This window comes from Marmota monax, unplaced genomic scaffold (assembly GCF_021218885.2).
Source record: "Marmota monax isolate L192 unplaced genomic scaffold, Marmota_monax_Labrador192_F-V1.1 WCK01_AAM20220418_F8-fsc00129, whole genome shotgun sequence".
In the NCBI taxonomy this organism is placed as follows: domain Eukaryota; kingdom Metazoa; phylum Chordata; class Mammalia; order Rodentia; family Sciuridae; genus Marmota; species Marmota monax.
In genome coordinates, this window is record NW_026693811.1 from 2,869,219 (window position 1) to 2,895,482 (window position 26,264).

Sequence of the window (26,264 nt, forward strand, 5' to 3'; positions counted from 1 at the left end):
CAATAAAAATTAAGACTGGAAAGGAACAAGGTAAAGGGACAGGGATGGAAATAATTCCAGGGAAAAAAGAATTCTGAATTGAAGATGAACTGCTTTGGTTTTTACTAATCCATTCTAGAATATAAAGAGAACTACTGAAAGGATGAATATTAAAAATTTGAATTTTCCTGCCTATGGCATTACTGTTAGATTTTTGTTTTGTGAAAAAGTAAAATTATATTTCATTGAAGTGTATTGATAAAGAGTTATGGTAAATCATAATAATGCATTTTAAACATATTTATAGAGTGCTTAATGATATTCACGAAGAATTCTAAGAGATTGTTGATATTTTTATCTGAAATTAGGAATTGAATGTGCTGCCTACAGTTACTCTTCTGTAAGAGAGTGCACCTTATACTTCAAATGTGAGAGCTGGGTTGAATGCTCTTTTTTCTGCTATAGTTCTCTAACATTTGTTTAGATATTTTTATTGTTGTAAAACAAAAACAATAACAACAAAAATTCTTCTCATTAATTTTTTTGGGGGGAAGGTACAGATGTTCCCAATTTACATTTATATGTATTTGGATTCAAAACAGAAATGTTTTACTATTTAGAAGTCATCAAATGCAGAAAGCAATACAATGCTTTTAGCTCATGCCAATTTTATGGAGTTTGACTTTAAAATAGCTGAATACAAATTCTATTTAGCTATAAACAAGGTTTAACTGGAGCAGGGATGGGGATAATACTCTTTGTTCTTCCCCTTGAAGGCATGGATGATATGTAGCAAGAGCAAAGCATTGCTCTCCTGGAAAGTAATGGATTATAGTTTGTTAAGTTGGTTAGAATTCTATATAGATGGAGTTAAGGAATGATTTCTGTGAGGATGAGTTGTGGCTCAGTGGTGAAGTGCTTGCCTAGCCCATGTGAGGTTTTGGGTTTTATCTTCAGCACCTCATAAAAACAAATAAATAAAATAAAGGTATTGTGTTCATCTACAACTAAAAAAATATTTTTAAAAAATGTATTGAGGGACAGGGTCATGCATTTGTGTTCTATTCTCATACAGTGCTAAAATTTGTTTGTAAATGGTAAATACTTGAAATTAGGGCATATTAATGTGTTTTATGTTCAAAAAATATAAAGAGAGTAACTCACTATAAAATGAAATAAAAATTTATCTTACTGGCATTTTGGGGTAACCATGAAGTGTGGTATCCGGTGACATAATCTATCTTCCCTGCTTCGTGCCGCATGTTCAGTTGCCCTTGGTAATGAGGGGAAAAGTGCTGTATTAAAAGTCTTGAATAATATTGACTATATTGTGCTATATCCAAAGTTGAAGACTTTAAGTATGTCTTAGTATTAATTTGTGTTTGGGGAATTTTCAACCTAAACAATCATATATTTTAGGTATCTATGGAACATCGAGGAAATACTTAAAGGGAATAATGAATATAAAGCTTTAAAATGAGACATTTCTACTCCACTGAATTACATTCATATTTCACTTCTAGTTAATATTTATTTCAAAGAAACATAAAATTAAGTCATTTCAGAGGCTAGGTTTATAGCTCAGTGCCTGGCCTGCATGAGGACAAGTTCAACCTCCCAGAACCACGGGGGTGGGTGGGGTGGGAACACAAGAAAACAAATATTTCTAATTGTGTTTCTAATTGTAACCTGTATAGCAATTGAATAATTATTTATTTGGATTTTATTTCTACTTCTGAAAAGTTTTACTTTACCTCAATATCTCTCCATTGGTAATTCAGTTAAATTATCTTTGATTTGAGAGCATGTATGCCTCATACAAATAAGGGGAAACCCTTTTTGTATAAGTTGTATTCTATTTATTTAAGGTCCTTAAAATAAAAATGGGATGTTTTACTATACAGGGGAAATCATTTTATCTTACAAAAAAAGCTTCCCCCTTTGCAATTGTTTCTAAGAGACTGCCATCATCAGATACGGTAGAAAAGAGTTCCTTTTGACCTTTGAATAGATGCCTGACTCAGTTTTTGGCATTCTGCCTAAAAACATCCCAGAGGGCAGGGATGTATTCTAGCATGACATATATGAATATATCATGCACAGATGATGAATTAATTTGTAAATGTGTCAATATCAGATGCTAAGTAGACTAAAACTTGCATTTGCTGGTTCAGGAAAATTATATAAATCCCATCTTTAGTTTTATCTGTTACTTTTATTGCTCAAAACAACAGTTTTTAAAACTTTGCCAAAGAGCAGACAATGGCCTCTGCTCTTCAGAATCCTATCTTTTCATACTTTTTCTCTAATATTCTCTCATTCAAGTATACAATTCTTTCTGTGATTTCAAACATTTTTCCCTGACATGTCAATGAAAATTTTGTCAGAAAGACACAAGGCCTCAAGCTAAAAAATATGCTGTTCCACTGTGTATTTGTCTGTGTGTGAAGCACATGAGACCCGATTTTCCTATGTTGAAATATGTCTATTATCTTTTTCCTGAAAATAAGTACATTTGTAAAACATGGAGTCTTAATTTTTATCAAGATTATGTTCCAGAATTTAAAAACATTTTTATATGTAAATAATTTATGATTTTCACCAACATAGAATTTTTAACTTTATTTGGTATAAAACAATATGTGTTAGATACACTGTCCCTCACTTCAGACACCTGACTATAATATCTCTTTAGACTTTCAACAATGCTATTCATTTTATCCTGATAGTTAGGAAAATATTTAACTATATTCCTCTCACTTCTTTTACTAGTGCAGTACCTAATCCTCTGATGATATTTCTAAGAGATTATTAAACTAATCAGAACAGCTAATTGGAAACATGATACTAAGGTGTGAATGGTGTAACTTGTTATGATCTGTTCTTACAGGATTTTAACTGTCTTTAGTATTTTATGAAAAGGAATTAGAAAATATTGTGATTTTTTTTCTCTTAGAATCCTTTGTCCTGGCCACTTCAAATTAGAGCTTATGGGAATAGTTTTCGGTTTGGATTATCCATAATAGATACCTTCATAGTGTTGATTATAATGCCAGTCTCAAAGTAGATTTAAAAAATATTTTTATTTTCTAATTTCTGAAAATTTACCTGGTACATAAAACATAAAAATTTTACATATTAATGGGGAAACATATAATGTTCTAAACTTGTATGCATGAGAGTTCAAGTATTTTACTCTTCTCAATGACTCAGTTCCTTTATTTACTCACTCTGTCAGTGTTGGAAAATGATGTCATTTCTCAGTATCCTCACTACCCCAAAACAAGGCCATCTAATAGAGGTTTTCTCATCTGCCATTCTCTTTGTTTCTTCAGAATATCTCTGAAAACAACAACTCTTATGATTTTCCCTTTAAATCTCAGAAAAATAGAGTTCTTATCTATAATGCTGGTGGCTAAGTCCTTGGATCATTGTCATCTTTTCTGATACTTAGCACAGGGCAATTTTAAAAAATTTCTTTCTTTCCTAGCATCTTCATTCTTTTCTGAACGGGTACCTTCCTTTCATCCATCACATATGCCAAAGATCTAAATACTTGAAAAGAAAAAAAACACCAATTTAATTTTGAAAACTCCTGTAGTTGTAACCCATGTTTGTTTCAATTATTCATTTTGGAAGAGGGAAAATAATCACAAGATATGTCTAGCAACCCATTGGATCCATGATGAGACTGACTTAAGCTAAAACTCCATTGATTAGCCCTCTCTGGCTGGTGGACCGCAGTTACAATTTGAGTCTATTGGGGTAAATATTAATTCAAGGCGAGTATCCAGAAATCCCCCCAAAGTTGGATTATTTCCTTATCCCCAATGTATGGCCACCTTGGTAAAAGGTGAGAAGTCCCTCTGGAGAGAGCTATAAAAAATACTGTAAGTTTTTGGCAGTGTAGCAGGGTTCTTCCTCAAGTGGATCTCTCCTCTCTCCCTTATATGGGATTCTATGCTTGTAAGTTGGCTCCCATATGGTAATTTATTGAAAGGCTGACTCTTTGTTTTGATGATTCAAATTAGACTTCTGTTCACTTGGCTTAGAAACTTTTGGCTTATACAGATAAAAATTTAGTAGACAGTCCATCTCTTTCACTTGTAGGGATACCTCAATCAAGTAGCCAGTAACATTGTTCTTTTTGAGTCATACTGTTATTGTTTTGATTCTATTGTCCATATGGTAACCACACCCATCTTATCTTAGTGATTAATTGCTATTACTTGGCCTTTGCCATCCTCTTGCCCTGGGATCTAGTTATTCCATCATAATTAGGTATCAATGACAGTTCAATGCAGTTCCTGTTATAATTTCTAACCTATGGTGAGAGACCACAGTTATGCTCAAGGATGCTTCATTCACCTCACAAATTTATTTTTCGTAGTCATGGTAAAAACTGTATCCTCTGGAACCTCCTGGAAATGTGAGCAGGGCTTTGTGATAAATTCAGTCCAACATTCTATTCCCCCTAAGCCATCAGGCACTTTTTCCTCAATAGTATGCTGAAGCTGTTCTGTCATTTAACTTCATTTAGTGTGTTTTAGTCAATCAACCAAACTGTTAGAGCCCTTTCTAACCCTGGGAACTTTAACACTGAATATAGAATTTTCTTAGTGCATCTGAATGAATTAATTGAATCCAAGCTACCTCCATATTCCTTCTATCATTATCCCAATCCTAAATTTCCATTCCCACACACATTCTCTAGATTTCTGTTGGTGCAAATTGGAAGAATATTGCAATTATTTTTGAGTATAGCTCAAATGTTCATGGGTCATTTTTTAAAAAAATATTTTTAGTTTTTAGATGGACACAGAACCTTTATTTTGTTTATTTAGATTTTATATGCTAGGGATCAAACCCAGTGCCTCACGTGTGCTAGGCAAGTGCTTTACCACTGAGCTACAACCCCAGCCATGGGTCATGTTTTATATCTCATTTTTTTGGACCTGTTGGGCCTTAAATCTCATTATAAGCCAAAAAAGCAAAGAGAGTTGATAAGGGAGGGTCCTAAGAAGAATCTGTAGTGTCTTGCATGATATGCTCTTCTTCTTCCACTTATTCTCAATAGTTTACCTCATTTACTTCACTTGGTTAGGTTTTGATTTTGAAATTTTCCTTATATGTATTCCTTCTTGAGGTTATCACTGATCATATAGTTTAAGTACAAAAACATTGCAAAATAATTTTGTTTCATTTTTCAAAATATATATAGCTTGTCAATTTGGTTCTTCTTTTATTTCTCTTCCCCTTACTCTAATTCTTTTTTTTAAAGAGAGATAGAGAGAATTTTTTAATATTTATTTTTTAGTTTTCGGTGGACACAACATCTTTATTTTATTTTTATGTGGTGCTGAGGATCGAACCCAGCACCCTGCGCATGCCAGGATGCCAGGCGAGCGTGCTACCACTTGAGCCACATCTCCAGTCTCCTTACTCTTATTCTTTATGTATCTTATTGGCACAAATTTCCCAAAGCTTGAAACATTGGCTTTTCATTTGTTTTCACTCCCTGTCTGTTTTGTTCATGATCTTAAATGAGCAATTATTCTTTTTTATCTCTGGATTCCCATAATTCCTATTTTCAGTAGTATGCATTGTGGTACTCAGTCAAAAGTCATTTTCTTAATGCAGTGAAAGCATGTCCATAGGATCTGATGTGTCAAGTTTACTGATGAGAAGAAAAGATTGTTTATTCTCCTTCTTCTTTGGCATACTCTGGATTTCAAAGAAGAAAAAAAAATACTTTTTTAAAATAATCATATACTAGAATAGAATTGGAAATAGAACTAGATGCTGGAAGCTTTGTTCATCTTTAGTTTATCTTTTAATTTCTCCTGTTGTGCTCACTGTTCACTTTTAAACCATTTGCTACATGGATGTTCACAACCAGATAAAAGTAAAAAATAATTTATATTTCACTTCCTTTAGTATTTTTTAGTTCCATTTATTCCTGTGTGTTAGTCAGCTTTCCATTGCTGTGACAACATACCTGAAAGAAATAATTTTAAAAACAGCAAAGGTTAATTTTGCCTCGTGGTTTTGGAGATTTCAGCCATGGTTATGTGCATGGATCCATTGTTTCTCAGCCTGTGGTGAGGCAGAATATCAATGCAGGGAACATATGGTAGGGTAAACTTCATGGTAGGAGGAATCAGAAAGAGAAGAGGGACCCAGGGGCAAGATTTAGCCTTTGAGGACACACCCCCAAGGACCTACTTCCTCCAATTAAACCTCACCTCCTAAGTTTCCACCACCTCATAGCACATTAAATCATAAACCCATCAATGGATTAATCCATGAAGTTTTAAAGCCCTTATGATTCAATCACCTTCCAAAAGCCCCAACTCTGAACACTGCTGCATTGGGTACACAGTCTTTAACATATAAACTTTAGGAGAACATTTTAGATTCAAACCATAACATCCTCTATGGTCAAATTGATTGTACTGATTGATTGTACTAACATAATGCTTTCTCCATTACTTTACTGAGTATCAAGTTAGTGAGTTTATTATTTTTGATCACGAATGTTCAGAAGACATAGCATTTGCCAAGCCATTCTAATTTGGTAAAAGTATATATGGAAACTAAATGAAGGCTTAATGTACTTCATCATAATTCACCATCTAGTTTGAATAAAAAGCATTATACTGAAGCAAAGTAATTAGAGTTGTTGTTTACCTATTAATTGTCTACTAATTGCTTTCAAGGGATTAGATCAATTTTTAATGGCAGTGGAATCATTTCACCCTGCCATAGCATTAATGGTGTTAATACTAATGATTTTCATACTTTCCTTGTGTGGTTCAAAATGTGATCTTGTTAATAAGAATTCTTTATCAGAGATAAAGATGTATGTTACTAAATTGATGGGATAGCTGTTTGTTTCCTGTTTTTCATTTCACTAGCAAATGATGCCAATGGGAATGTTTGTATACCACCAATATTATGAAAAATCAGATGATATTCTGCCGCAGTCTGGCTGGGCACAATCAGGAGCCACTTGTCAAAAGAAACTAACTTTATTTTTAGAACCACACACGACAAACAAAATAGTCTCTCAGGAAAAACCCTCAGAGCCTCAACTGCCACCAAGGGCTTTCCCCAAGCCTCTCTCTCCCACACAAGCTTCTCTCCACCTACCACAATCCTCCTGCTCTTGAGGCCGATTGGCTGGGTCACGTGGGCGGAGCCAAAAAAGTCCCCCAATGAGCAGCTCCGTGGTCTGAAAGGGCAGGGAAACAGTCCAATGAGCATCACCGCAGAGGAGCCAATCAGCTAGATGTTGCTGGGGCCGAGGAGCCAATCAGCTAGATGTTGCTGGGGCCACTGTGAGCCAATCATCAGCCAGCAGCTGGAAGTTTGCTGGCAGCTGGAAGTTTGCTGGGGCCCCTTTGGCTGTGGCTCTCAACATCTCCCCCTCTCTGTTTAAACAACAAGCATGTGGCTTAGGGACCGTGCCTGTTAGGCAGTCCAATTCAACATATGGTCCTTACCCGTCATCGGATGAACTGACCTCTAGGCGTCAGCCTCCTGTCTTAGGTTGGTACCACTGCAATTGGATCATACCCGTCACTGACTACCGGTCCAGCATACAGCCATACTTGTGGATAGGCCTTTGCACCAGTGGGGGGGTGAGGTTCTTTGCCTCACCTCTGTTGGCCCCCAAATTTTAGACCATCACTAGTAGAGGAGGATGCAAAATGCCATGACATTAAGCCAATTGAGGGCTCCTTTGAAAAATTGTACCACCGGTGACATCATCAGCAAAAATACCCCAACACTACCACAAGTCACTGCACCAACAGATAGTTCACAATGCATACAGGTGAGCTCACAGTGTGTCCAGGCAAGTTCTGCAAGCAGTTCAGCGATGGCTATTGTAGAAGCTGTAGATTGGTTTTATCTTTGACTTCACCAGCACTGGGATGAAGATAGGAATTCTGGCAATAATGGCTAAAGAAAAAATTATGTAACATTCCAGAAGGCACTAAAAGAAAACAATTTTCTTAACAATTTACATTGTCTTCACCGGCACTGGGATGAAGATAGGAATTCTGGCAATAATGGCTAAAGAAAAAATTATGTAACATTCCAGAAGGCACTAAAAGAAAACAATTTTCTTAACAATTTACATTGTCTTTAAGAGAATTATTAAATATAATGAAAAGGAAAGGTGAAAGTAAACAAACAGATCTGTTAACCTTCTTTTTTGTTTACATATTAAAACAATCCTCAACAGTTGTTTACCCAATTTAAATTAAACCATATAAATCACGTGAAAAAAAAATATTTGGATCCATTTTATCATGAGCGCTCATCATATATGATATATGGACATACGTACATTCAAACATATAACACAAAACACAAGTGTGCACACATAATATAATACATACAACACATAACATTGTAGTAAAGGCCTTATAACTTTTTACAGGTGAAATCTCCATTGCAATGTTTAAAAACTCTATAGTCAAAAAATAGAACTGATCAGCAAAACATTAACCTAGGTCTGTATGAGCTCAAAAAACAAAATAGAACTTCATGATATGGCAAAGGGCAATAATAAAATAGATATTGAAAAAAGCATCCTGGTTCTGTTGCAGATGTAAGAATAGCCAAACTGGAGTTTTGGATATCAGTTGTTATGGATTTGAGCCAAATCATCTTCTTTTTGGTCTGTAGAAATCGCTTTAGTTAATCTTTCTGGAATCCAAATCGGCTGCTGTTCTCCCTGTGGAAACACATAAACAGACCCCCGACTCCAGACAATCACTGGGTCAGGACCTTGGTTAATCTCTCTGGAATCCAAATCGGCTGCTGTTCTCCCTGTGGAAACACACAAACAGACCCTCGACTCCAGACAATTGCTGGGTCAGGACCTTTCCATTGTCCTGTTAGAATATCCTTCCAAAGTACCTTGGGCTTATGTACATTTTTTGGACACATATGCCTTTCCGCAGCACTAAGTCCTGATGAATCCAAATTTAAAAAGTTTAGAGTAAAAAGGGTTATTTTAAGTTTATCTTTGGGGAATATATACCCCTTCCCAATTCCTTCTTTTTGCTTTAATAAGTACATTTTAATAGTTTGATGAGCTCTTTCAACTATGCCTTGTCCCTGTGGATTGTATGGGATTCCTGTTATATGAGTAATGCCAAATGTTGAGCAAAATTGTTTAAAAGAGGTAGAAGTATAACCAGGGGCATTATCTGTTTTTAACTGTTTTGGAACACCCACAGTGGCAAAATTTTGTAAGCAATGAGCTATAACATCTTTAGTTTTTTCTCCGGCATGAAGGGAGCCCATCAAAAATCCAGAAGAAGTATCAACTGTAACATGCAAATATTTTAATTTTCCAAATTCTGGCAAGTGTGTGACGTCCATCTGCCAAATATGGTTAGGTATCAATCCTCTAGGATTGACTCCAAGATTAACTTGTGGTAAAAAGGTCACACAATTTTGACATTGTTTTATTATTTGTCTAGCTTGTTCCTTAGTTATTTTAAAACGCTTTTGTAAAGTATTAGCATTGACATGGAACTTTTTATGAAAATTTATAGCTTCTTCTAGTGTAGAGAAAATATGTATGTCATGTGTAGTTTTATCTGCTAAATCATTGCCCAAACTAAGGGCTCCAGGCAATCCTGTATGTGCCCTGATATGTCCTATAAAGAATGGATCTTTTCTGTCCCAGATTAGACTTTGTATAGTGGAAAGCAAAGAGAAAACAGTAGAAGAAGGGGAAATCCTGCCAGCATCTTCAAGAGATACTATAGCATTAACTACATACTGACTATCAGAAAATAAATTAAATACAGAATCTTTAAACATCACAAAAGCTTGTAAAACTGCATTAAGCTCTACCTTTTGAGCTGATTGTTTGGGTACTAAAAATGTAAAAGTTTGATCAGGGGTAACGACTGCTGCTGTACCATTATTTGACCCATCAGTGAATATATTTGGAGCATTCATGATAGGTGTTTTTCTTGTCATTTTTGGAAAAATTACAGGATGCAATGACCAAAAAGACAATAAAGGATTAGATGGTAAGTGGTTATCAAATGAAACATTAGATTTGCACATGATTATTGCCCAAGTATTTAACTCATTAGCTAACTCATCAATTTGATTCATAGTATATGGAGTAATAATTTTATTGGGAGAAATTCCAAACACTCCCTTTGCTGCTTTTATTCCTTTGAGTATTAATTGTCCTACAGCCTCAGGATACCTAGTAAGAATAGTGTTAGGAGAATAAGATAAATGTATCCATAATAATGGACCTTCTTGCCAAAATACTCCTGTAGGAATATTTTTTGTTGGTAGTACAATAAATAATAAAGGCAAACTTATATCAATTCTATCCAAATGCATATTTTCCATATATGTTTCAATGATTTTTAATGCCTTTCTTGCTTCAGGCGTTAACATTCGGGGTGAATTTGGATCTGATGGACCTTGTAGGATATCAAATAAAGGTCCCAACTCTCCTGTTGGTATACCTAAATAAGGCCTTATCCAATTTATGTCTCCTAATAACTTTTGAAAGTCATTAAGTGATTTGAGTTGATCTACTCGTATTTGAATTTTTGGTGGACGGACCATGGTTGAGGATAATAGAACTCCTAAATAATTAATTGGAAAATTTAATTGTACTTTATCTATTGCTATCTCTAGATTATAATTTTTTAATAAGTTTGTAAGTGTGGCATAACATTCTAGCAATGTGTTTTTATCTTTGTGTGCTAATAATACATCATCCATATAGTGAAATATTTGTAGTTCAGGATTTTGATTTCTAAGTGGCTGGATTACTTTGTTAACATAAATTTGACACATAGTTGGGCTGTTAGCCATCCCTTGAGGGAGTACTTTCCATTCATATCTCTGATCAGGACCTTCATGATTCAGTGCAGGGATAGTAAATGCAAAACGTGGACTATCCTCAGGATGAATTGGAATTGAAAAAAAACAATCTTTAATATCTATAACTAAAACATACCAGGTTTTTGGCAAAGCAGACAACTGAGGAATCCCTGATTGAGCAGGTCCCATAATAACCATCTCATTATTAATGGCTCTTAAATCTTGCAATAATCTCCATTTACCAGATTTCTTTTTGATGACAAAAATGGGAGTATTATGGGGAGATACAGAAGGTTGTATATGCCCTTCTGCTAATTGTTGTTTGACCAGGTCATGGGCTGCTTGTATCTTTTCTTTAGTCAGGGGCCACTGAGGAACCCATACTGGTCTTTCTGATTTCCAAGTAATTTTTATTGTCTCAGTGGCCCTTTCTGAAAATCCAACCCATGTCTGTCTGTTCCTTGATCTATTTGTATTGGTGCTGCTATACCTTGTTCTTGTTTTTCTAATCTTTTTCCTTTCCTAAAACCTTGTCTAGTCATAATAGTGGGTGCATTTTGGTTGATGTTATTTGTTAATGTCAAACCTAATTGATCTAGGACATCTCGTCCCCATAAATTTACGGGAAGATGATCCAATACATATGGCTGTATAGTTCCTTCACATCCTTCAGGATCCTTCCAATCTAATACCATTGCACTTCTATGGGGATTAGTCGCTACTCCTAGGCCTCGAAGCGTTTGAGTGGCTTGTTGTAATGGCCAATGTTTTGGCCATTCTTGACGAGAGATGATGCTAAGGTCTGCACCTGTATCCAGTAGCCCATTAAATTCATGTCCTTGAATATTTAGTTTTAGCATGGGGCGAGAATCTAAATTTAAAGAAAGCATAGCCCAATCTACACCTGTGGAGCCTAATCCCTTGGAACCTCTTTCTACAGTACGACTGGAAAATTTATCATGTAGGCTGGGTATTATTAGTAACTGTGCTATTCTATCTCCTGGTGAAATTACTGATATACCCTTTGGAGAACTGGCTATAATTTTTATTTCACCTTCATAATCGGGATCAATTACCCCAGGACTTATCATAAGTCCTTTTAGAGTAGAAGAGCTGCGTCCCAATAATAAGCCTACTGTTCCTTTGGGAAGAGGTCCTTTCACCCCTGTGGGAATGATTTGAACTCCCATCTCTGGAGTTAGTACTGCTCTGGCGGAGGCGCAGATGTCCAACCCTGCGCTCCCTCTGGTTTGTCTGATGAGGGATCTGATGGACAATGTGTCCTGGGCACTACCCTGATGGGGTTGCTGGGTTCCTCCAGTGCTCCGTATATTTGTGGTTTTGGGCCCCGGAGCATTGGGCCCCCCTGTCCGTTTTTTGGCAATGGAGCCCGATGCCTTTCTCCACGATATTGTGGATAAACACCTGGTCCTTGTTCATTTTTTGATAATGGAGTACCCTCTATGGTGGTTTGAGAACGGCATTCATTAGCCCAATGTCTCCCTCTACGGCATCGTGGGCAAATACCTGGTATTCTACTCCTTTGATACCTAGTTTTGTTAAACCCTCCTCCAATGGGGCAATTCCTTTTAAAATGTCCTGTTTGTTCACAATTGTAGCATGTTCTTGGCCTGGCATCTAAAGCCTGTTTTACTGCAGCTGCCACAATTTGCCCTTGTTCATTAATGTCTCTGGCATCTAAAGCCTGTTTTACTGCAGCTGCCACGACTTGCTCTTGTTCATTAATGTCTCTACATAATTTAATATATGTGTTTAAATCTTCATGTTTCCATGGTCTAATGATATCTCTGCACCAACGATTTGCTTGCTCATAAGCCAGGTGTTTTAGTAATGGCATTGCTTGTTCTGTATTCCCAAAAACTCTGGTAGCTGTTTGAATAAGCCTATCTACAAATTCAGCATAAGGTTCATTAGCTCCTTGTATTACCTTAGATAATTGACCTTGTAAACCTCCATGTCCTTGTAAAGTCTTCCATGCCTTAATTGCATCTGCAGCAATTTGTGCATATACGCCAGGATCATATGCAATTTGTTGCTGCTGATCCTCATAAGGTCCCTTTCCTAACAACATATCTAGATTTCTCTGAGGATAACCAGCTGCTGCATTTCGCCTAGCCGTCTCCTTGCAAAATTCCTCATTGGCAACCTTCCATAACAGGTATTGTCCTCCATTTAGCACAGCTTTACACATATTAGCCCAATCTGCTGGCGTCATGTTCAAGTTGTTAATGGATTCGACCAAGCTTACAGTGAAGGGTGCTTGAGGACCATAGGTTGTTACAGCCTCTTTTAGCTGCTTCACTGTTTTGAAATTTAAAACTTGGTAAAATCGCTGCCCTCCTGCCTCAAATACAGGGCATGTTAATATTTGAGACCTTGTCTCAGGATCCCAACTATCAACTGCGGGGGTTGGGGGCCTCCCAGCATATGGAGGTGGCGCTGTTGGTTGGACACTTACGCCCTCTGGTGATAGAAAGGTGTTAGTAGCAGTCTCCTGTAGAGGTGGTGCTGTTGGTTGGACACTTACACCCTCTGGTGATAACGCCAGAGTGAATATATGGTCAAATATATTTTAGTCTCTTTTCTAAAATCCACACTTGATAATCTAATGGGCTACTAATGTACAAATGGATTTAAGTGACTGAATTAAGCCTCTAAATATTAGATCATATTAAGTCTTATTTTTTGAAGATAAATTATAAGATAAATTATATTTACTTAATCTTCTTTTTCCCCAATCTACAGAGAAATGATGAAGAAGCAGTTGTGGATAGAGGCGGTACTCGTTCTATTCTCAAAACACACTTTGAGAAAGAAGATTTAGAAGGTAAGATATTGTTTCTCTTGGAACAGTTATTGTTGTACCTTCCAAAGTATTTCAAAGACAAATGTGAAGTTTGTTGCATTGTGGAGAATTGCAAAAGTTGACGTCAAAGTGATGTTGGTGTGTAGGTAGAGGGGTAGATATGACAGTTCTGGAGAGCCAATAGGCAGATCTGCAACAATGAGAAGCATTTGTTCATGTAACAGACACTTACTAGACCCATACTGTATTCTAGGCCTGTGTTGTGTGCCAATCTTTCAATAATCCTTGCTTGAAGGAATTGTAATCAATCGGGAACAAAAAGAAAAAAAAACAATGATAGATCAGCATATCAAGTGCAACGTGGGAGGTGAATATAGGACAGGCGGGGTACCTACCTACAGAGTAGACTGTCACTGATAGAGAGTTAAAGACAATTGATATACTGGTTTTAGTCAGATATGAATGAGAGAAACACGGAGCACCATTTATGTGTGTTCTCTTTAATAGGAAGAGGGCAGATAATTCAACTGGGAGATAGTGTGGTCTAGTGGTTAACTGTATAGACTCTGACACCAGAATGTACTATGTTCAGTTATCAGTTCTGTCCCTAGTTGCTGTGAAACTTCCAGCCACTAAGTTACCTCCTCTGTATCTCATTTTTCTCAACTGTGAAAATATTGATAATAATAGGTATTTTTTAAAGTCTTAATGAGAATTAAGGGGAAATGCCGCGTCCGGCCAAGGGAGTCGAGTCCGGCGAGGGACGGCGAGGTTAAAAGACACACAGGACACCAAGGTTCTTCATCCAGGAGTCAATAATCTTTATTGCTAACACACCTTTTTTTATACCCCAAGCAGCAGAAGTGGAAAACTACCCAAAAGCAGGAGGGAGGGGGGAAGAAATTTAGTTTCAACATCTATTATTGTCAGGTACCGAAACCTCCCTTAACAATAAGTCCATCAGACCAGAAAAGGTCAAGGCATTCCCGTGGGACACATATGTCTCAGACGGATAAGCAGGAACAGAAAAACCGCAAGTTCGCCATGGCCTTGTGAGCTGGCCACACTGGCATGCAGAACAAACTAGTGGAGGTAGGGCTCCAGGGGCCAGGGTGGACCTGCTGCCAACAGGGAAATGCTTATAATAGTACCTGGAATAAAAGTTACAAAAATATTGACAATTATTGTTATAGCCCAGTTAAAGGTATATATAGCATTAGCTTATTTTTATTTTTAACTTGTAATTTTTACTAATGAGATAAAGGTATATAGTATTTGCCATATTTAATTGAAAAGTGAAACCCACTTAATCATTTTTTATTATTCTTTGTTTAATTCTAATTTGTTGTATATGAGAGCAGAATGCATTATAATTCATATCACACATATAGAGCACAATTTTTCACATTTCTGCTTGTACACAAAGTATAGTCACACCATTGTGCCTTTATACATGTACTTAGGGTAATGATGTCCATCTCATTCCACCGTGTTTTTTCTACCCTCTTGAGGCATCCCTACCCTCCTTTCCCTTTGCTCTATGTAGACTTTGTCTAAATCTCCCATGTTCTCCCCTAGCCCCATTGTGAATCAGCATCCTTATATCAGAGAAAACATTTGACATTTGGTTTTTTGGGGTTGGCTAACTTCACTTAGCAATATATTATTCTCTAACTCCATCCATTTACCTGAAAATGCCATTTTTATTGCTGAGTAATAATCCATTGTGTATATATGCCACATTTTTTTTATCCATTCATCTATTGATTGGCATGTAGTTCGGTTCCACAGTTTAGTTATTGTGAATTGTGCTGCTATAAACATTGATGTGACTCTGTCACTGTTGTATTTTTTTTAAAGTCCTTTGAGTATAGACAAGGGAGTGGGATAAGCAGGGTCAAATGGTGAAACCCACTTAATCTTAAGTACAAGTTATCAGGGAGAGCTCCTAATAATTCACTGTGTTGAGAAGCAAATGATTTTTCACTTTAAGCATTGTAATATAACCATTAAATTATAATTAGAGTCATTTTCCTTCAGCTATAATAATTACATAACAGGAGAGTTAATATAATATTTAGTAAAACTTTCAACAACTATACATATTCTGTGCCTGACATTTTGTTTGGCACATAGAAAACACCTAGTTTCAAGAAAGTTGTACTTATTAGATAAGTGTAGTGATTTGCTATGCCATGCATATTTATTATATAAACAGAAGTCAGCAAAAACTTGAAAAATTTAATCTGGTAATATATAATGTAAAAATAATTTCTCTCTGAGGTTGAAATGCCATTATATTACGTTTTTTTCCCCCAGTAACATATTTATCTACCTTTCTACTGTGTCATGCCATGACAAGTTATTCTTATAGTCCCTATACACACACCAAAAAACCTAATAAAGCAAGAAGTTAGTCTGGAAATACACTCAATTGCAGCTATAAGCTATCTTGGGTTAAAAGGTTGATGGATAATGCACACACAGATAAATAAAAGTCAACACTTAATAATTTGTAAATGCTTATAGTGGAAAATTGAATGGTCTTTTTGGATGGAAAATACATAGTTAAAAGAAAAGATTTCTTAAAATGGCATAGCTACATGTATTACATACATTTCTCTTTGCTGGGCATGGTTAGGGAATACAGGAGATGGTGTGAAATACTTATTAAGAGGGATTTCTGATTGGAAGACATTTGGATGAGCTGCATTTTGTTTTGTTCACTGATGTCTGTAGTGGATATTTTAACCTCTACAGCTAATAACTGTGGCTAAGTTACTGATAGTTGAACTATCTACCAAATGCAAATGTAGCATTACATTTTAGAATCTTGAATGAACATAGGAAAAGCCTTATTTATATTTCCTTATATTTTTCTGTCCATAGACTGTACTATATAAACATCTAGCTGTTGAGGATGCTATGAAGGGATCTTCTGGAATGTACAAAGATTTAATGGATCTGTTGGTGGCTCTGGATTGATTAATAAAAATAGAAAATGATGTAGGGGTGACGTGAAGGGCATTATGGTTTAGGATATCTACTGGTAACTTAATCTAAGACCAGCAAGTGAGAGAATGCCAGTAAGGAAAGCTTTCCTTTTGTGCAGAGAAATTCTACTTAAAAAGAAAATCTTTAGGGGGCTGAGGTTGTGGCTCAGTGAGGTTGTGGCTCAGAGCGCTTGCCTAGCATTTGTGAGGCACTGAGTTTGATTTTCAGCACTGCATATAAATAAGTAAAATAAAAGTCCATTGACAACTAAAAAGTATATTTCAAAAAGATCTTTAGTAATATAGACAATATAAAATAATTTTTAAAAATGAAATTGAGTTAGGAATTGCCTTTTGTAGACAAATATTTCTAATAAATATAAAATCTTTCAATTAAGATTCTAAATTTGAAAAATTTTATTTCTCAGAGTGTGTCTATATTTTTAGCTAATAATTCTTCCTGGTGTAAGTTAACATCCTGAGTACAGCTTGTAGAAATGCCAGGTGGTTAAAAATATCTATAAAGTCTCAGGTGTAATATATTTAGTGGAAAATGATCACCTGCTCAATAACAACAGCTTGGTGTTATATATTAGTTAATTTATTCACATATATTATATTCTGATGAATGATATGACATTGACATGACATGTATAATTTCTCTCCCTTTGAATCTATTTCTTTTTTTTTGTTTGTTTTATATGTTATTTTTTGGGGATGGGTTCTGGGGGTTGAACTCAGGGGTACTTTACCACTGAGCCATATTCCTAGTCATTTTTATTTATTGGAGACAGGGTCTCACTAAGTTGCTTAGGATCTCACTAAGTTGCTGAGGCTGGCTTTAAACTTGGGATCCTCCTGCCCCTGCTGCCAGAGCTCCTGGGATTACAGACATGCAGCACCACGCCCAGCTTAACATATATCTTATACCATCTTCATTTTGTCTATAACCTAAAATCAAGAGCTTACAATTTGATTAGATTTTGTCCACTTTCTATTTTTGTACATCATGCAGTCAGTAAATTCTCTGAATCTTTCTCAGTGATCTCTTCCCCTTCCCTTCCTTCCATTCCTATTGCTCCAGTTTTTTTCTCTTATGTATGCTATGTCCTGTGTCTTTCCCCCAATCCAGTTTCCTTAATATTTCCGAAATGTTCTATGTAAGCCTATTTCTGTTTCCTGTGGTAAAATGTAGTGAAGGACATAGAATTCCTATAATTAGACAACCTGAGGATTCTGAACAAAGAGAAAGTTGTTGAGGTTAACCAATTTTTTATCATTGGGCTCCCATGTCAGGTTTTCATATTATCCACAGTATAATACTATAAAAGAGAAATACATTAATACTCTTTTAGCTTTTCTTTTATGTTCTCTCTAGGGATAGTGTGGCCAGATATAGAATGCAGGTTTCCTAGTTAAACTTGAGTTTATATAAACAATAGACAACTTTTTATAATGAATAATAGTAATAGGTATATTCTCTGCAATATTTTTATTTACTATTATTTTACTGCAAAATATGGAGACCAGAGTAATGGACTTTAGAATGCATCATTAATATTCCCTTTCAAGATTTTGGGCTTTTATTATTTCCATTGTCAGTGATGTTGCTTGCTTGTGCCTCAAACTCAAGTTCCTTTCCAGGCATTACCTTCAGCTGAAATTATACTGACTCTTGTGTATGAAAGAAGTCTCCCCTGTGACATACTGAATTCAATGAATGTTCAATGCAATGGCACAAAATCCTGGCCCCTTTGCCTCAGTTTGGGACAACTCTGAAGGGCTTTCCCAACTTTAAGGTTCCCTGTGGAACCAACTGAAGGCTTATTGTAATTGCAGTATAATTCAGCTTCTCCCCATACCAAATCCATATCCTCTATCTCTCACAGGGATTATTGTTCACAGTTCTCTTCACAAAAACTCCCTGAACAGAAATCTGTGCCTCAGAGTACATTTTCTGGGGGATCTGATCCTCCCATTGATCATTTCCCTGGTACCCAAGTGGTACCAACAGACACAGTTGGTATTTTGGCATTGATTCTTTAGCCCTGGGGTTAAGAAACATTATGGTGTGTTAGAGGACTCTAAAACTATTTGATTTGGCTATGACAGTAAATTAAAATCAGTATTGTATCAGAAAGAGAATTTCAGAGATTAGTGCCACCTTTAAAGACATGAGGTATGCATCAGTCTGGCTACAACAGAAACTTGTTAAATGCTGAAGGATGATAGTGGACTACTTTGGATTCAACCAAATTTAGCACAATTGTAGCTGCTGTATAAGATGTGGAATATTTGCTAGAGTAGATTAACATGGCCTTAGCTGTTGATCTGGAACATACATCCCCCCTATTACTATCAATAGGAGTACCAGAAGTGGGAAACAAAAGCCTCAGGGAAGTAGTACAGTATACACTAAGTTCTTGTTCAGACTATATTTACTTTCCTATCTTTTTCCCTAAGAGTCTAAAAGGATTCTGATGTTCTGCAGAACATCACAGTAGCTCAATCTATTGATTTGTCTTGGTAAGACAAATCTAGAATCTGTTTCCCAGTAAATAATTTAAAAGAACATGAAAGGACGTGTAAAACTATACTGAGCCTGAAACTCCAGCGTGGATGGGTGGCTATGTGGAGGCAGTTTACACATGGGCCCAATAGAAATAACCAAATTCCCCCTCAGTTAATCTTCTTTACCTCAGTTCTCCCTTCATTGCTCTTTCTTGGCCTGATTTTTCTCAGAAGAGATGCCTGTACTTTGAAAATATTTAATAGTATTTTATTTTTTCAGATTTGGCTATTGTATCTTCCTCAGGCATAAGAGAATGCTAATGAAGAAGTCATTAAAAGTAGTAAGTCCTATTAACTAATTAGATGATCATAAAGAAAATTCAATAGCTGAATGTGATAGTATATCATCATAGCCATTTTGACTGAACTAATCAATTTCCAATCAAGGCAATATTGTCCATCAACTGGATCATTTAAAAATGTTTTGGTGGCAAAAATGCATGTATAATGTACAATTTACCACCACAAGTGTATTCATATTGTTGTGCAATTGGTCTGTAGAACTTTTTCATCTTGCAAAACTGAAACTATACACAAATAACTCGCTGTTCCACTTTCTGTTTCTGTGAATATGACTATTTATACAATTGGAATAACATAATATTTGTTATTTTGTGACTGGCTTTTTTTCACTTAACATAATGTCCCCAAGTTTTCTTTATACGGTAGCATATCTTAGAATCTCCTTTCTTTAGAAGACTAAGTAATATTTTATTGTATTTGCCATATTTTGCTTATCTGTTCAATTGTTGATAGACTTTTAAGTTGCTTCTACCTTTTGGTTATTGTGAATAGCGTTGCTATGAACATGGATATGAAAATATCTCTTTGAAGTCATTCTCTTGATTCTTTTGAATATATACCTAAATGTAGAATCTCTGGATCATGTGCTAATTCTAATTTTTAAATTTTTTGGAGAAAATTTTATACTGTTTTCAACAGTAGCTACACCGTTTTATATTCCCACTAACAGTGCACAAGAATTCCATTTTCTTCACATGCTGGTTAACATTTGTTATTTTCTGATGTGTGTGTGTGTGTGTGTGTGTTTAATTTTTTTTTGAGTTGTAGATAGATACAATATCTTTATTTTTTTTAATGTGGTACTAAGATTTGAATCCAGTGCCTCACACATGCAAGGCAAGTGATCTACCACTGAGCTACAACCCCAGCCCTGTGTGTTTTAATAGTAGTTGTCCCATTGGATGTGGAGTACCACTTCATTGTGGTTTTGATTTGCATTTCCCTGAAATTAGTGATATTATACATCTTTTCATGCACTTGGTGCCCATTTGTAAATCAACTTGGAGAAATGTTTATTCACATTTTTTGTATATTTTTAATAGGCAGAGGACTTGACTTGGATAGACATTTAACCCTATTGAAAATTTTAAAATATAAAAATAAGTAGTTTTTATATTTTTAAGTTGTAGAAGTTATTTATATATTCTAGTTTATAACCCATTTTTAGATATATGATTTACAAATCTTTTCTTCTATTCTGTAGATTGCCTTTTCACTCTTGGTTGTATTTTTCATTACACAGAAATCTTTAATTTTGATGCAGTCCAGTTTATACATTTTAATTCTATTTCTTGTGCTTTTGGTGTCAAATGTAGGAATTTTTTGAAAATAAATATTGTAAAACTTTTATGTTTTCTTTTAGGAAGTTTTGGTTTTGGGGAAAATAGTTTAGTCAGTTTTCTGTGGTGACTAAAAGACCTGACAAGAACAATTTTAGAGGAGGAAAAGTTTATTTTGGGGCTCACAGTTTTAGAGGTCTCGATCCATAGATGGCTGACTCCATTGATCTGGGCTCAAGATGGGGCAGAACATCGTGGCAGAAGAGTGTGGTGAAGGAAAAGAGCTCAGGACATTGCACCATGAGGGGGGAGCGAGGGAGAGAGGGAGGGAAGGGAGAGAGAAAGGAGGGGAGGAGGCAGGTAGAGAGAGAGAGAGAGAGATCTCAATGAAGATAAAATATTAACTTCAAAGGCATGCCACCAGGGACCCACCTCCTTCAGCCATTCATTACCTGCCTATAATTACCACTAAATTAATCCCTATCAGAAGATTAATGCACTGATATTAGGCCAAACTTTTATAATCCAATCATTTAATTTCTAAACTTTTTTCTATTGTCACACATGAACTTTTGGGGGACACCTAATATCTAAATTATAACGGGGAGGCTAATGGGGATTAAACTTACAACCTTATACATGCTAAGCAAGTGCTCTACCACTAAGCTACATCTCAGTCTTTTGTTTTAATTTTATTTTGAGACAAGATCTCACGAAGTTGTCCAGGCTGTCTTTGAACTTGTGATCCTTCTGCCTCGGCCTCCTGAATTATAGGAGTGTATCACTAAACCTGACTCTTCTAAGGGATTTAAAGTTTTGAATTTTATGTTTAGGTTTTTGAACCATTTTAAGTTAATGTTTGTATATAGTAAAGATGACTGTATTCTTACTAACATATTCCTTTATTTCCTAACATTACACCTCTTACAACCCGCAGTCCTACCTATGGGTTCAATTTCCCCCAAATCATTGATTTACAAAGGACTCATTCAGAGAAAGAAAATGCCATTTCTCATGAATTTAATAAGCATTTCCAACATAATTCCTGCTATTTTTTTTACAATATAAGAACATAGTAAATTAGTAAAACCTTAGGAACATTATTGCTAACTTCCTATTCAAAAACATTTGATGCTGCTTTATACCAAAATGATACTTTCTCATTTCCTCCTTTTGCTAATGTTTCCCTCTATAGATATAGAATGCTCAATCTGGCCATTCAGGAGTGTTACCTGATCCCTCCCAGGAGAGAAGTTGCCTTCCTACTATAAACTTCTGTTTCTGATTTTGTACGTTTTCTTATATTATTGTTTTGTACACATCTGTGTATCTTTAAATCTTATCTTTCTTATTTGATTAGAAGCTCTTTGAGGGAAAAATTTTCATTTTAAACATCTTTGTATTTTCCCCTAGCATCTAAACTAGATAGGCACTAAAAACAATATGTTGTGTTGAATTTTATTTATATATAATTCAATGATACATCACTAATAATATAACAAATTTATGCAATATAATTTAGGAGTATAATTAGTGGTTATCAAATATTTAATTATCTTTCAAATATTTAATATTTAAAGACAGGAGTAATTATATTGCACTATATTAACATAAATCTAGTTACATTTTATTTAATTCACTTATCATTATTATTTTTATATGGGATCTTATTATGTTGTTGAGGTTGGTTTTGAACCTGTAGGCTAAAGCAATCCTTCTGCCTTAGCCTCTCAAGCCGCTGTGACTCTAGGCATGTACTCTCATGCCTGTCTAATCTAATTGCATTTTAATCTGATATTCAGGAATTCATAAATTTATAATTTTAATTGAAAAGTTAAATGAATTATTAATTCTGGCTTTGTTAATTAAATAAATAACTTTAACCTTATTGCTGTTTAGTAAATATCAAAATACATATGTCAAAGATTTTACAGATAAAATTATATTCCTATCTTGACATTAGTTTTGTATTCCATTTGGGAAAAACAAAATTCTATTTGAGTATTTCCTTTGCTGGCTACCTAATATATTAGAGACCCAAAGTCCAAAGATAATATAAATAAAACACCCAGCATAAAGCTTCTGCACAACTTAGCTCTGTCAGAGATGGTACTTCTGCTTTCCTTATTTCACCCAATACATTCTCAAGCTCTGAAAGAGAATCAAGATTGTCCTTTGACCCCAATTAATATGATTTTAAAAGTGTTTTTCATCAAAAATCTAAAACAATAAGTATTGATTATATAATCATGAGATGGTATTTTAGGACTAAACTAGTTTAAAAATAAAGAAAAGAAAAACCTAAAGATTAGGGATGGACTTTTACCTTAAAACTTCTACCTCTAAAACTTTATGCCAAAGATCAGCAAAAAGTATAGCCCAGGGACCAAATATGGCTGCCATCTCTGTTCGTATGGCCTATGAACGAAGAATGATTTTTACATTTAAAAATGTACAATGTAAAAATATAAAATTTAAAAGTGTAACCCCCCAAGAAAATAGTAATATTTAAAGTATTTTAATTTATACATTGTAGTTATTCATAATATTAGGGTTCATTTTGACATATTATACAATCATGAAATATAATTTGCTCCAGTTCAGTCCTGTGTACCTCCCTCTTTCTTTTCCCTTTCTTCTATTCTACAGAACTAACTCTCTCTCTCTCTCTCTCTCTCTCTCTCTCTCTCTCTCTCTCTCTCTCTCTCTCTCTCTCTCTCTTTTGTACTGGGGATGGAATGGAGGAGTTCTTTACCCCCTGAGTTACATCCCCAGCCTTTTTTGTTTTTTATTTTGAGACAGGGTCTCACTAAGTTGCTAAGGCTAGTTTCCAACTTGTGATCCTCCTGGCTTAGCTTCCTGAGAATTGTAGGCATGTACTACTGGGATTGTAGGCATGTACTACTGGCTGTTCTACAGATCTTTCTTTTACCTGCTTAGTAATTAGTATTTTTAAAATTTCTGCATTACAGATATACATAAAGGTGAAATTCACTGTGGTTTATTTGTGTATGTATATAGGATAGTTTGGTTGGTTTCATTCTACAGTTCCTCCCTTTCCCTGTCTCTCCTCCTTCCCCCTCAAACCCCTTTATTTACTTCACTGATCTCTCTTCTGTATTCATGCAATCCCACCTCTCTCTCTCTCTCTCTCTCTCTCTCTCTCTCTCTCTCTCACACACACACACACACACACACACACACACACACTTATTTTGGTCTAGATTCTTCACATGAGAGAAAAACACATATATATGACTCTTGACTTCTGGTTCTGACTTTTTTAACTTAGCTTGATATTCTCCAATCTATTTACCAGCAAATGCCATAATTTTATTTTTCTTTATGGCTGAGTAAAACTCCATTACGTATATATACTACATTTTCTTTAACCATTCATTTGTTGATGAGCTTCTGGGCTGGTTCCACCCCTTGGCTATTGTGAATGCAGTTCTATAAACAGTGATGTGACTGTGTCCCTATAGTATGTTGATTTTAATTTTTTTGGATATAAATCAAGGAGAGGGATAGCTGGGTCACATGGTGGCTTCATTCCTAGTTTTTTTGAGAAATGTCCATACTGTTTTCCAGAGTGATCGTACTAATTTGCAGTCCTACAAACAATGTATAAGTGTGTCTTTTCCCCTACATCATCACCAATATTTATTTATATTCTTGATAATTGCCATTCTGACTAAAGTGAGATGAAATTTTAATGTAGTTTTGATTTGTATTTTCCTGATTGCTGAAGATGTTGAACATTTTTTCATATATTTGTTGGTCATTTGTATTTCTTCTTTTGAGAAGTATCTGTATAGTTTAGTACTTTTGCCTGCTTATTAATTAGATTATTTGTGGGGTTGTTTTTGGTGGTTATTTTTGTTTTGGGTTCTTTATGTATCTGAATATTAATCTCTTGCCAGTGAAGCAGATGGCAAAGATCTCCCATTCTATAGTCTCTCTCTTCATGTCCTAATTGTTTCCTTTGCTGTGCAGAAGTTTTTAAATTTTATGCCATCCCATTTACTGATTTTTTTTCTTGTGCTTATAAGTTTTATTAAGGAATCCAGTGCCTGTGCCAGTGTATTGGAGTGTTGGGCCTACATTTTATTCTAGCAGTTGCAGAGTTTTTGGTCTAATTCCTAGATCTTCGATCCACTTTGAGTTGGCTTTTGTGCAGGGTAAGAGATAGGAATCAAGTTTTGTTTTTTTTTTTTTTTTGGTACCAGGGATTAAACTCAGGGGCACCTAAACACTGAGTCCCATCCTCAGACCTCTTTTTTATTTTATATTTTAAGTTTTGAGACAAGGTCTCACTAAGTTGCTTAGGGCCTCTCTTAACTGTATTGAGGCTGGCTTTGAACTTGTGATCCTCCTGCTTCAGTCTCCCAAGATGCTGGGTGTGCACCACCATACCCAGTGGGATCAAGTTTCATTCTTCTACATATGGATATGCAGTTTTCCTAGCACCAGTTGGTAAAATGTCTTTTTTCCAATGTTTGTTTTTGGCACCTTTGCTAAATATCAGATGACTGTATCTGTGTGGATTTTTCTCTCTGCCTTCCATTCTGTTCCACTAGTCTTCTTGTCTGTTCTGCTACAAATACCATGCCATTTTTGTTACTATAACTCTGTAATATAATTTGAGGTCTGGTATTGTGATATCTCCAATATTGCTGTTTTTTCTTGGGATTGCTTTGGCTTTTCTGGGTCTCTTATTCTTGCAAATGAATTTTAGAAGAATGTGATTAGTATTTTAATAGAATTGCATTGAATCTGTGTATTGCTTTTGGTAGTATGGCCATTTTGATAATATTAATGCTGCCTGTCCAAGAACGTGGGAGGTTTTTCACTCTTCTTCAGCTTATATCTTCAGTGTTCTATGTTCTACAATTTAATTGTAGAGGTCTTTCACCTCCTTGGTTAGATTTATTCCTAAGAGTTTTATTTTTATTTTATTTTTAATTTCTTTTTAGGTTATTACGAATGTGATAGCATCCTAGTTCTTTTCCCACAGATTTCTATTGTAGTATAAGAAAGAAATTGATTTATGTATATTGATACTATATCCTACTACTTTCTGAAATAGGTTTATTTCCTCCTGAAGTCTTCTGGTGGAGTTTTACAAATCTTCTAAATGTAGGATCTTGTCATCAGCAAACAGAAATAACTTGAATTCTTCTTTTCCTATTTGTATCCCTTCAATTTCCTTTTCTTGCATGATTGTTCTGAGTAGGGTTCCAAGGACTGTGTTGAATAGGAGTGCTATGAGTAGATATCCTTATCTTGTTTCTGTTTTTAGAGGAAATGTTTTCAGTTTTTTCTCCATTTAGTATGATGTTGACCTTCAGTTCATCGTATATAGCCTTAATAATGTTGAGGTAAGTTTCTTCTATTCCTGTTTCTCTGGTGTTTTAAACATGAATGGGT

At 35.4% G+C, this 26,264-nt stretch overlaps 1 protein-coding gene across 10 annotated transcripts in view; it reads left to right on the top strand.

Annotated features, from left to right (window-relative positions):
• Nucleotides 1-26,264, top strand: part of Slc4a10 (solute carrier family 4 member 10) — a 312,110-nt gene that overhangs the window by 116,619 nt on the left and 169,227 nt on the right. For all 10 annotated transcript variants that reach the window (XM_058584951.1, XM_058584950.1, XM_058584957.1 and 7 more), the window contains one exon: nucleotides 13,627-13,708. In XM_058584951.1, the coding sequence (XP_058440934.1) occupies nucleotides 13,627-13,708 (82 nt within the window). The remainder of the gene's footprint in view (nucleotides 1-13,626; nucleotides 13,709-26,264) is intronic.